This window comes from Pholis gunnellus (assembly GCF_910591455.1).
Source record: "Pholis gunnellus genome assembly, chromosome: 23".
NCBI lineage: Eukaryota > Metazoa > Chordata > Actinopteri > Perciformes > Pholidae > Pholis > Pholis gunnellus.
The window spans coordinates 7,810,569-7,822,713 of NC_136550.1; the positions used below are offsets into that span (position 1 = coordinate 7,810,569).

The 12,145-nt window shown below is 42.7% G+C and overlaps 1 protein-coding gene across 1 annotated transcript in view; it reads right to left on the reverse strand.

The window, feature by feature from the left end:
* Positions 1–423: 423 nt before the first annotated feature.
* The window catches only part of LOC306714295 (adhesion G protein-coupled receptor L3), a gene marked incomplete at its 3' end in the record, with an annotated part of 114,640 nt that continues 102,918 nt past the window's right edge, over positions 424–12,145 (reverse strand). Inside the window, exons 17-22 of the mRNA XM_079184282.1 lie at positions 10,816–10,984; positions 10,511–10,636; positions 8,410–8,506; positions 4,278–4,403; positions 2,705–2,722; positions 424–1,370 (exon numbers count right to left, since the gene is read on the reverse strand). Coding sequence (XP_079040408.1) covers positions 424–1,370; positions 2,705–2,722; positions 4,278–4,403; positions 8,410–8,506; positions 10,511–10,636; positions 10,816–10,984 — 1,483 coding nt within the window. The remainder of the gene's footprint in view (positions 1,371–2,704; positions 2,723–4,277; positions 4,404–8,409; positions 8,507–10,510; positions 10,637–10,815; positions 10,985–12,145) is intronic.

The window sequence follows — 12,145 nt, forward strand, 5'->3', positions numbered from 1 at the left end:
AATTTCCCATTTATTCTGGTGAAGCCTATAGTGTAGACTTGTATAGTTTGGGGCTATGCAGTTCATCTCGACTGTCAAGACTATACAGAGACCTAAAAATCCTGTGCGAGTAATTGTCTCTCTTCACACTGAGACAAAACACGCCAAACCACACAGGGTTGGAGAGGGGGGCGGGGGGGGGGGGGGGACACACACACAACATCAACAGATTCCCGCAATGTTTAACCAAATATAGTCACATATTAGCAATAATATCCTGTTGGTGGTGAGTAAAAGCGAGTAGAGTCATTTGCTCTGCTTCAGTCTTCAGGGCACAGAATAAAAAGAAAGGCTACCACTGCCAACGACTGAAGGGACAAGGGGACACGGTGAAGAGGACTACGGTAATAGGAGGGACACTGGAGGAGCGGGAGGGTGTTGGGCCTATAGGCTGGTGACCAGGTGCGAGGGCTCTGACTGGGCTTCTTCTGGGGATAGATCCTCTTTGTTTGGGGGCACGATGAAGCCATCGCTGCTGCCCCGCCCTAAGTGGTAATAGGAGTGCAGCTGATGGAGGTGGTTACGGGAGCCCAAGTTGGGCATGCTCTTGTAGTAAACGTCGTCCGAACTGGCCTCTGGGCTCTTGGCGTCCCCGCCGTCCTTGGAGCCGTCGGCGGATTTGGCAGACACGTCGGGCAGGCCGGGCAGCATGGGCATGCTGGTGTAGAGGGAGTCTCTCTGGTGGTTGTGGCTGGGTGATGAGCCCTCGTCGTCGGTGTGCTCGTTGGTAAGTAAGGGGAAGAAACTTTCGCTGTTCTCCTGGGGGATCCTCCTTCGAGACGAGGAAGTGGTGGCGGACGAGAAGGGGTGGTGGGGCAGAGGAAGGGGTGGCGGCGCCGACTGGTGGAGGTGATTGTTAAGGTTGTCCGCCGCCTGCAGTGACGGGAGCGGCCTTTGAGGCAACAGCGGGGCATTGGACTCCTCGCGGATTAGCTCCAGGCCCAGGCCTTCGTCGTGGTGCGGACCAAAGGTGGAGTGGTCGTCCAGGCTCAGCGCCACGTTCATGCCCATCCCCATTCCCAAGCCCATCCCGTAGCCACTGTCCTTGCCACCGTTGCTGACATTGTTGACCAGCTTATTCATAAGGTTCCGGTTCTGCTCGGTTGAGCGCTCGTGGGAATTGTTGAGGTAGGAGGGGATATAATTGGAGGTGAGCTCTTTCAGGATCTTCTTTTCCAGGGTGGTCTCCTTGTGGTTGTAACCCCGATCAATGATCTGGACGCAGTCACTCATGTACTCGGCGCTGGCGATGCTGTAGCTGTTGCCATGGTTACCATTCAGTGGTAGAGTATCCATGACACTTGTATCCCGGGCATTGTTCAGGATTCCCTCTGGAATGACAAACACGGGTTGGGTTGGGGTATAGAGTGGGGCAAATGACAAGGGTGGAATCTGATGGGATGTAATTGCAACAGCTAAATGTCAGCCACTTTTACAAACACAAATTACACCCATCACATTCTCCAGCCCTTTTATTCTGAACCCCAAGCACTCTACGAAATGATATGTCACCCACAATTCTATAAAGTGTGCTTCGTGGAAATTAAGACCCTACAGTATTTGGATTAGGAAAGATATAAAGCACAATAACAAAACACAATATCCTGTAAATATGAACATCATATACACACTTACCTTGTTGCAAAAATAACATTTTCTAAGACCCAATTTCACTTTTCATTACTCTATGGCAGTGGTGAAAACACCGATATGTGTGACACGCAACACCACAAAGCTCAAGCACGGCACAAACGCACACACACACACACACACACACACACACAAAGCTTCAGCACTACAGTCAAGCAAGCAAAGACAAAGACCATAGCCATGCATGGGACACTTAAAGTGAACACAAACCAGAGCAACAGCTGTAAAGTTGGACCCCAGCCATATTGTCCCATTTGAGCATTGCAAGGTAACATTGTAATACTGGAATAAAAATAGTTCTTCATGTCTGCTTTGCCTGTGTGAACATAAACAGTCCTCTCTCTAGACATGAATTAGTACATCAACCCACACTGAAAGGAATGAGACTTTCCGTTCTCGGGTTTTCATATTTCATATTCTATCGAGGCTCATGCCATCAGCATTAACGTTAATTCAAACTACATCATACAAGGCCATCCGGCTCGTTACAAGTGTCAAGCCCACGAGTTTGGACCTCTTCAGAACTTGACAAGACTCATGTTTGAGACCTTCAACACATGTGACGGCTTGATCAAAGTGAAGAGTAAAATATAAATAAAATGAACAGGCACGGGTGTTCAATATGTGCTGATAAGAATACAAATCATTCGATATCGATAGGCCTCATTAAATGTTGAGGTTGAGTCGAAATGGTGACTAATTGGATTAACTTAATCAGAGTGCGATACCAAACGGGTCAATGGATATTTGCCTGTAAGAAGCAGCAAATGCCTGAAGTCTTTTTTTTTACATCAAGAAGTGCAAAGTACAATAAGCAGTGAAGTCCAGGATGTGATTTAAACTGATTTTTACAGGTCTATTTGAAATGGTGAGGGCCTTTGTCATAAAAGAACGCTATTACTTCCAAAGGGAATGACATTTTGTTTTCATTACCCCTTTGTCAGCATCGAGTGAAAAGAAAGTAAAGCCAAAGTCAATTACATTTGATAAGCAATGTTTAGTTTGACTCCCATACTTGTCTCTCTGTAGGGCTCTTTTTTTTGGGACAGCATGAGGGGAAGGAAAGAAGAAAAGAAAACACAATAAGCATAACAGTGACAGGTAGAAGAGAAATGTGCACGTACAGTATGCTGATGACGCACCGAGAAAATGCTGCTGGAATGCAATCCTTTCATAGTATCGTGCAAATATTGTGTACCCACAGAAAGAACCACAACATATCAGAGAAGAAAATATATCGAAGTAAAGATGTTTTCATATGACTTTTTTGCAGAATCCTCGGGGTGAAACATGGCAACGGTAGTGGAGAGTGTCAAATGCACCAGTAAATCGTTTGATGCATTTGCATTTTTCATCCTTCCAGATATTTCTTTAACACCTACGGCAATGTAGGTGAATTATGGCCCTCTGTCACAAGCTCCGATGCAGTACTTGTATTGCATACATAAATTATCCCCTGATCAAAGCTCTCTTCGAGTTTTTATCTCAGTTTCACACAAGTTTTACAGACTCACAAAGTTACAGCGATCTCATATTGACTGCCCAACGTTGGAATAAAATAATAACAGCTCTGCACACAGATGAATAGTATTTTAAGATGCTGATGCCAGATTCAAATGTATTTATTTTTGGCTGATCAGAGATGGTTTCTATTGGTGTTATATTCAAGTACCAATATATTGACCACCCACCACCCCCTCACCCCAAGGAGCTAAATAACAGGTGGATCACATTTACGTTGACTTAATAACCCTCATTTTGAATATATGAATTAGCAATTTTACAATCAAAAGTTCCGAATGGAAGGGCAATTTATTCTTTGAAAGAGTCCGAAAACTGAACCATTTATGGCTTAAAATGGAGGAAATTATATTCATGAAATTATTAAAACACAAGAGAATCAAATGAATGGTAATCCTCATTTTTGCTCTTCAGACTACTCTATTCTATGAAATATAAATGAATTGCATTTGAAATTTAAATTCCAATTACATTCATCCCAAAAACAACGATGCTTGACGATCCAACAGGAGCATCAAAAGAAAGAAATGCTCAAAAGAGAAAGACAAAAGACATGGCACACAAGCTTCACTGACGACATTAGAGCACATTTAAAATAAATGCCTGGGGATGTATCTAGCTGCCAACAGGCACACATTTTTCATCATGTCTATGACGGCCAAATGTCTGGGTGTGTAACTTTGTAACCGAATGGCACGGCCTGACTAGAAGCCATGATACACCCCCAATGAAAAACCCCACAGCACGACAAACCTGTAGGATTTTTGTGACAAAGCAATAGTTTGTTCAATGCTAACACACAACACCTAGAGCAGTGTTTTCTTTTTTTCTTTTTTTTTTTTAAATCAAAGCCCTGTAAAAACACTCAAGGGTGAACACTGGCATCTCAGCTCAGTGCAAGTCTGTTACTTTTAACTCTCCAATCATAAAGTTGCATTCTGTTCCTGAGCACGAACAAAAGATGTGAAACCTCGCAGTCTCTCCAGGACCGGACAGAAAAAAAAGAAAAAAGAAAAAAAAACACTGCCCTAGCCACAATGTTAAAGAATGAAAAGAAGCTAGCACACCTTGTGTGTTGTACATGCCCAGAGGGTTGTTATAGACTGCCGATTCCCCAAGCAATGTATTATAGGGATTGTTAGTGCCATGAGGACGTAGGAGTGCATTAGGTATAAGATGGTTAGCCATAGCCCCTGGAGCAGCCAGGAAGAGACGGAGTGAGACAGAAAAAAAACAGAAGAGAAGAAGAGCGTTGAGACAGAGAACGGTCGGTGGGTGGATAAATTGTCAAAAATATTCAGACAGACAGAAAGAGAGAGAACATACATATCAGTTGGGCAGATGCAGCTGAGCAATGGCGGCCATTAACACCTAAATGATCACATGATCATCAATGTGAGGGGTTTTGCTACACATGAAAGTGGCAGAGCTGCACTGACGCGGCTAATGGGCCCGATGGAAAGTGTGTCAATTGTATTGTTAAAGGTATAATATGCAACAATTTCCCTACAAAATATTTTCTCTTCTAATTCTGCTGTGCTCAGGACGTTGCTGGGCGTCAGTAAAGAACATTTGGGGATGGAACCCCTAGCCAATAAGCAGGATGTGTGCTGCCTGGTCTCAATCCTAAATCAAGTACCGCCTGATACAAAGCAATGGAAAACGGGTTGTTATACATCGCTGTGTGTTTTTATGTGCTTCTGTGTGTCACCTGTCAAGTCTCTCTGCCGTGCGGCGCTATATTGGACCGTGTCCGTGACCGAGCGGAGACACGGAGAGAGCAGACAGGCCACAGCAGGATGAAACATGCTGCATTCATTCTAAATGCTGCACCTTCCCGTGGTGTCGGGATGCGGCATGGGTGTTTCCATTTGTGCTATAGAACGTAAATGCTGGAAAACAATCAGAAAATAATGTTTTATTCTTCTGATTTCCAGCTTTGTTCTCACTAATGCTGTTCCCTCTCTAGCCCGGTCGACCCTATCTATCTATATATCTATCTATCTATCCATCCATCTCTCCAGCTTACTAGAGGGGCACATTTTTAATGCTGCGTTTATAAAAAAAGCAAGCGAGAATGTGCCTACATATTATACCTTTAATGCCAGCCATGAGTGTTAAGCCTGTTTCTGTGCTCCACATTCAGGCAGCATACGAGCCTTAACAGACATAAATTACAAAGAAACATCGAAATGGCCAACACAACACATGAACTGTTACATTTCTAGACTCAAACAGGGCAGAATGCAATAATCACTCGGGAAACTGTTTGGTCTTTGAGGCTGAAAAAAAAAAAATAGAGTGCTCGCAATTGTTTTAATTGACAGTTTGCAAAACACCTCCTCTGAACAGAGATTGCAATAATCAGCAGTGGTAACGTTAACTAAGAATCAGATATAACTGGTCTGGTGTTAATTGGAACATTTTGGTTACCTACAAATGTCTTTTTCAGCGTCCGGTTGTACTCAGCCCCACCCTCTCGTGTCACTTCATGCTGCAAAATGCCAACAAGGCAAAGGGCAAAAGCCAAGATGGCAACAGGCGAAATGCCAAACTAGAAGTGAGAGGCCTGCTGTCTCTTTCTGAAATCAGGCACCTATTGCTTAAAAAATAGCTCAGAATTCTGACTGGTACATCTCATCTCTGACATCTCTGGTACACCGCATGGCCTCAACCATATATGGACATGACCGCTATCAATTCTGCTGACCCGGATACATCCCGTTGTGTTTGTTTACATTAGATTAGAAACTCCCCGAATGACAATAACGTGACTAACAGGCCTAGTGACATGTCCTCTCTTTGGTCAAGATAGTTATTACTTCAACCTCGCCGCCTTCGCGCAAACAGAACATTGGCTCATTTCGCTTGGATTGCTAGGATCTCGCCCAAATGACACATCAGTTTCCCCAACCACATAGCATCACGCCACAGATACATTCACAGTCTGAGCCCTGTGATTAGCTGCAGATTTAAAGGCTGACATCTTAAACATGAAGGGTGCGGATTCCCTGATGTTCCGGCTTTTCTTTTGCCCGTTGACAGAAAATAATATATTTTCAAGTGTTTGAATACATTATGCTGAATATCAGGTGTGCATTCATTTCCTGTTTACAAGACCTGTCGACATGAAATGATGCTATTATTTCTAAAGCAGCAAAGTCAAGACTTATGAGGACTTCCTGTATGCTGTGCCACAGCAGGTAAACGTCTTTTATCCGAGGTACGAGTACACAGCAGTTAGAATTGAATCTGTCAAACCAATGGAGAAATATTTGGATGTTACCTTGTGACACGCTATCTTTTCAAAAAGTTGGTCTTTTTACTTTTTGAGGGGATTCTTATTAAATTCATATTTTCTATGTTGGAAGACATGGATGACATTTTAAAATAATAACAGTACTGCTGATCTTTCAGCATTAATCAATATTTAGTTTGAGTTTAGTATCTATTAGCCGTATTATAATTTAGCTTGGAAAACAGAATGTTTAGAGATTTTTCTTTTAATTTTAATTTGTTGTTGCTGTTTGCCCTAATTACAGTGTATTCCATGAACGCTAGCCCCTTTTGAATTCTCCCAGTGACAGATCCCCCACTTATTGTGTCTATGTTGGATAAATTGGACAATTTCCACAGCTCCACTGATTGCACTGATTGTGTGGTGCAATAATCCCGAATGCTGGGATGAATTGAACATGCAATGCTATCAGGATGATTGCATGGCTACGCTCTCGAGTGTCAGCTGCAAGCTCGCTTTCAGGTGCCAAAAGGGGGGAGAAGCCGGGGGTGTGGGAAATCAAAAGGACAAATCAGCAAGAAATAGTCGCTCCTCAACTCATAATACCGTAATAACAGCACGGGAGCAGCCGCGGATAAGTGACGTTCTTTTTGCATCTGTTCCCTATGATACTTGTGATGGCAGGACACACTTAACTCTTGTGAGTGTTTAGCTCTATCAAATCCAGCCTGGTAAGAAGCCAAGGGTATAAAATTGCGTTCCTAATTACTAACTCCGCCTTTTGCCTTCATGGAAGATCTCTGTACGCTCTTCTTCAACTTTTCTACAGCCCCACCCCTCCTGCCCCAATTTAGCCTCTCCACAATGGATCGAGGCTGTGTCTGTTGATGGTGCTAAGCTGAGTGTCTAATTATTGAGATCTTGACACTTCTTCCCTGCGTCGAACATTAATCCATCATTGTAACTATGCATTAGTGTCGACGCAAGCAGGCGCCCAGAGCGAATTTAGAGAGCAAGCAGTGTGGAACTGGAGCCCTCCATCAAGAGATGCGATGAGTGGGGAGAGTGTTAGGGACGGATGCCAGCCAGTGCGGTATTTGCCACTCGATGTCGGACGTAGGCTGCGATCTATTTTCTGTATGATCTGAGGGACTCCGAAGTTAACTCCATTCACTGCACCGCTGTCAAATACATTATGGAAAAATACTTTTTATTAACGCGTGTGTCTGAGAGGGAAGTCCACTGAATTGATTTTTTTGTTTTTATTCCAGCACTTTTCCCGGGAGTAAGCCCAGTTTCACTGTCAGTTATAGTTGCACTGCTTTGACAAGTGAATTTTATTAGTCTTATTAAATGCACCAAAACCAGAATTTTTACAAACATTTGGATTTCATTACATTCACTGAATTCTATTTGTATTTGTTTAGATGAAATGAAATCCTGTTTGCAAACTCCTTTGAGGATTTGTTGATGCTTCAAATATAAAAAAAAACATGAACAATATTTTTTGAAGCAGTACGACACCAAATCAGGATTTTATCCTTTTAATCTCTGCCTTGTATTCACAATCGTGTTGTCTTTCATCCAGGCGACAAATGCACCAAGCCATATGCGTAGTTACATTTATATTTGGTGGTAATTAACGTTTGGGTACAAAATGTGTCTCCTACTTGAAATGTTGATCATTTGGAGTATCTTGTGCAAACTTTTGTGACATGACTGATTTACCTTGACTCAAGGTTTGCAGTTAAAAGCTTTGCTTTTCAAAAAAAAATGTTTTCATAATCTAAAGTCTTCTTGTCCTATTAAATGGAAAGCGACTGCAACTGGAAAATAGGGAATCTTTTGTGAAAAACTCTATCTTGCATTTGTAATAAAGTCTAAAAAGGTGAAGGCCGGTGTATTCAAGTAAAGGACAAAAAGGAGTCATTCAAGTAAATGTGTGCTGCGTGACCAAGTACCTCTGTTAAGTGATGCAGAGCTGTTGATGTCGCCGGTCATGAAAGAAGACTCTGACTGTTTTCTGACTGTGTCATTCCACATTCGACGGATGCGACTCTGCGGGGGGACAAACAACATGTCAAAACACGTCAGATTTCAATCTGTACATTGTCAGAAATACAGCTGAAAAGTAAAAGACTAACATTATGGGCTATTTGTGAAGTTCTATTACACTAAACTAACTTTTAAGCACAATAAAGGGTGAGATATGAAGCAAAAATAAATAAGATGTCTGCTTTTTAATCAAGTTTTCAAGCCAGAAAACATGTCAGCTGTGGGTAAAGATGAGCACCAGTACTGGGACAGGCAAAGTCAATAATAAAGACATCATTCCAGCTCTCCGAATCAGTGTCTCAGCTTTCAAATGCTCAATCCAAAAGGGTTCATCCTGGTTAATTATGTTAGTGTCCCACGGGCTGTTGCACAAGCTAAGGATCTGGTTATTCAACCATGGAGCTGAATGCTTGCTGTCTTGTGCCAGACGGGCTTGGCAGAGGTTTTCACAGATTTCCAGATTGATCCACGAATTGGTGACGGCGAAAAGAAAACATTGTTCAGAATGTTTCGTGATGAAGTGCTTCACATAAAGGATAATCAACGCTCTTTTTTTTGTGGTTCTGGTCATAATGTCTACCGTTAATAATACTATTGCACGAGAGTATCATCCTTACACCGCCTTAACACCAATTTATCGTCAACCAGATTAAAAAATAAAACAGGAGTAAAGTCATGGAATGAAGCAATGTTTTTAAGTTGCCTTTGACACCTCGAACAAGATCCAGCTTAACTATGGCGTCGGCACTGCCATCATCATTAACTACATTTGGAGCAAATGCACCCTCGCCTCCTGAAATTCTCTATTTGACATACAGACCGTGAGCATGTTTTTTTTACACATGTAAGTTTCTCCATCGTCTCATAAAGGATGTGGAAAAAAACTGCCCACGCAGATGTGGTATGATCAATACGGCACCTCTGCGTCACCCCCAGGTGACACGCAGCTCTTGTAATCTTACGGGAACACATACTGACACGGACGATCTCATTAACATATTCTACGTCATGTTGTCCCCAGCACTGAAGACACAGATGGGTTGGAAATGACACTGCTGCTGCGACTTCTTGTTTTTTTTGGACGGATCAAAACTTGAACCATTCATAGCCGGCGGGTTCGAATGTACTTTGCTGATTACACATTCATTTAGATGCCTCAGAGTAAGCAATAAACAAGCACGTCTTTCTGAGTGTTTCCATTCCTGTCTCGCTCACATAAAGCGACTGAGCATGAGGTTACAGCCATCTTGTCAAAGCACTGTGTATAATTAAACGCTTTGATCTGTGTGCAGAAACCAGCTTGCGTCGTGGGTTGCCACTGCACGCTTGACTCCAAGCACTATTTAAATAACGGAACACTGGAAGGAAACCACAATCTTTAGAATATGGAAATTATGTTCAATTACAGTGTATCATGGCAATTCATCCTATACTTCAGGTCAATGTGGGCGGAATCCATTAGCCATTTACTTTACAAGGGGACAGAATTCACATATTTTGGCAGAGAGAGTCCAATCTGCATCTGTGAGCATGAACAAGTTCCTCACAAAGCTCGAGCCAATGGTTTAGTCAGCGCCGCTGTACCAGCTCTAGTGGAAATGAATTCCAGACTGACTTTATGTACTCGGAAAATGTTCAGCTTAAACTCTCATTTGGTTTTAGATTTCCACTGAGCTCTATCTTTGAGTAGTCGGTCTGCATCGCTCGGGCGACTTATTCCTCGATAATAATCCGTGACATCACACAGATGTGCACATCCTTCCAGAATTTAGACGCAAGAAAACTTTAATGTTTTGCACGGCGCCCTACCACAGCTCAAGTTATTAAGAGAGAATATATTTTAGAGGCGACTGTGTAATAGAAGGAAGGACAGCATATGTCCTTGTTCGGAGGTGAGAGCAGGGAAGCGCAGTGCCTGTTAACTTGTCCTGCTGAAGGAGATACTGTCAAGTGCAGTGAATCAAAGAACGAAAAGAAAGAAAACAAAGTAGGACTTCATTTTGCCACCTGTGACCCAGTAGAATAACGTCCTGGCGCACGGGAGGCGGTGCCTTTTCCAGAGCCGATGGAACTGTCCACACTTTTGCCACTGCAGCAGTGAGTACGCAGGCATTTCCCATACTCCTTACGCACCTGCATGGAATAAAAGCCACAGTTACAGTCAATGCAAACCAACCACATGACCAAATCCAAGGGGAACACTGTCATATTTGCCGCATTTGGAGATGCTTTTCTAGCGTAATGGCCGAAGCACGAAAATAACCCAACGATCAACGGATTTCACACGGCACATCTTGAGAATGACCCCGTACCTTTTTCTGCAGCACGCAGTGGAAGATGAAGATGAACATTCCTTGCAGGGAGTTGAAGATGGTGAACAGGTAGGCCATGACCACCGTGCTCTCGTTGACATACATCAGGCCAAAGGCCCAGGTCAGGCCCAGCAGGCACAGCAAGGCAATGGCCCCAATCACCCATGATCTGGAATACAAACAAACAAGCCATCTTGCAAACCATTTGATAAAGTTAGGATGCTAAAAGTGCTTTAAAAGTGCTTTTGAACTTGGGAGAAGAAGTGTAAATTGTACCAAACACAATATTTTGTGATAATAAATAGAGGTTAAAAGCCACAATGTGAACTGAGGTGTGCACAGATATCAAGGTGTTCCTATGAGAGGGAGAAAAGGCACAAACATGAAGAGGGGGGAAGAAATTGATGAGAAATGACAATGGCTTTAATCTTCATCTTCTGATTCTGTCTTTGCCATCTTTTCCTTTCCTTATTTGCACTCTGTCAAGCGTTGCCATAAAACTGCAGATTCGTGTATACGATAAATGAGGTCTGTATAAATGGGAGGGTAAGAAATATGGCATTTTTATTAGAAGCCTATTTAAATGAATACATTACATGTTGGATTCTATTACCTGAGGGTTGGGATAAGTGTCTTGTAAACTGAAAGATTGAACTGAGATTAATAACAACAGAGTCTATTAAGAATGAAGTACTCTATCTTCATGTAGGGCACGCTGTGCAGAGAAGTGGCACTTTTTCTTCACCTGCACCGTTTTTTGGGGTACAGAGGCGGAGTTAAGATTCATATCAGATTCCTGCCCGCCTCGGTCGTGTCCAACGGCACTGCATGCTTGACAATCTTCCCTTTGAGTGAGATTAAGTCCTTTAACAGCGATCTGAAAGAGGCAGTTAATAGCCTCGAATTTGAGGGGCACGCATTGTCAAAGCACAATAACGCACATCATCAGATCATTTGGATTGTTTTGTGTAAACAATACCTGACTGTCTAAAAACAAACTTCTCTGCTGTTGTGTACATCCGCGGTTGGCTATATCTCGATATTCTGGCTCCCGGGTTTAATGCCATCCAAATTACAGCAACACGATGTGGGGATCAGAATCATTGCTGGTTCAACTTCAATGCAGTGTGACCGTGCATACTCTGAGTGTGAAAGCTCTTGCATAATGTCTTGCTTACGACTAATTTATTTCATGCAAAGTTTCAGTGTAAACTTGATGAAGTCCTTTGTATGGTGTGTTCATTGGGGATGTTATCAATAACTGCAAATGTGGTTATTCTGAGGCTTATTGTACATCCCTAATAATGGCGACTGCCAGGCATTCAATAAG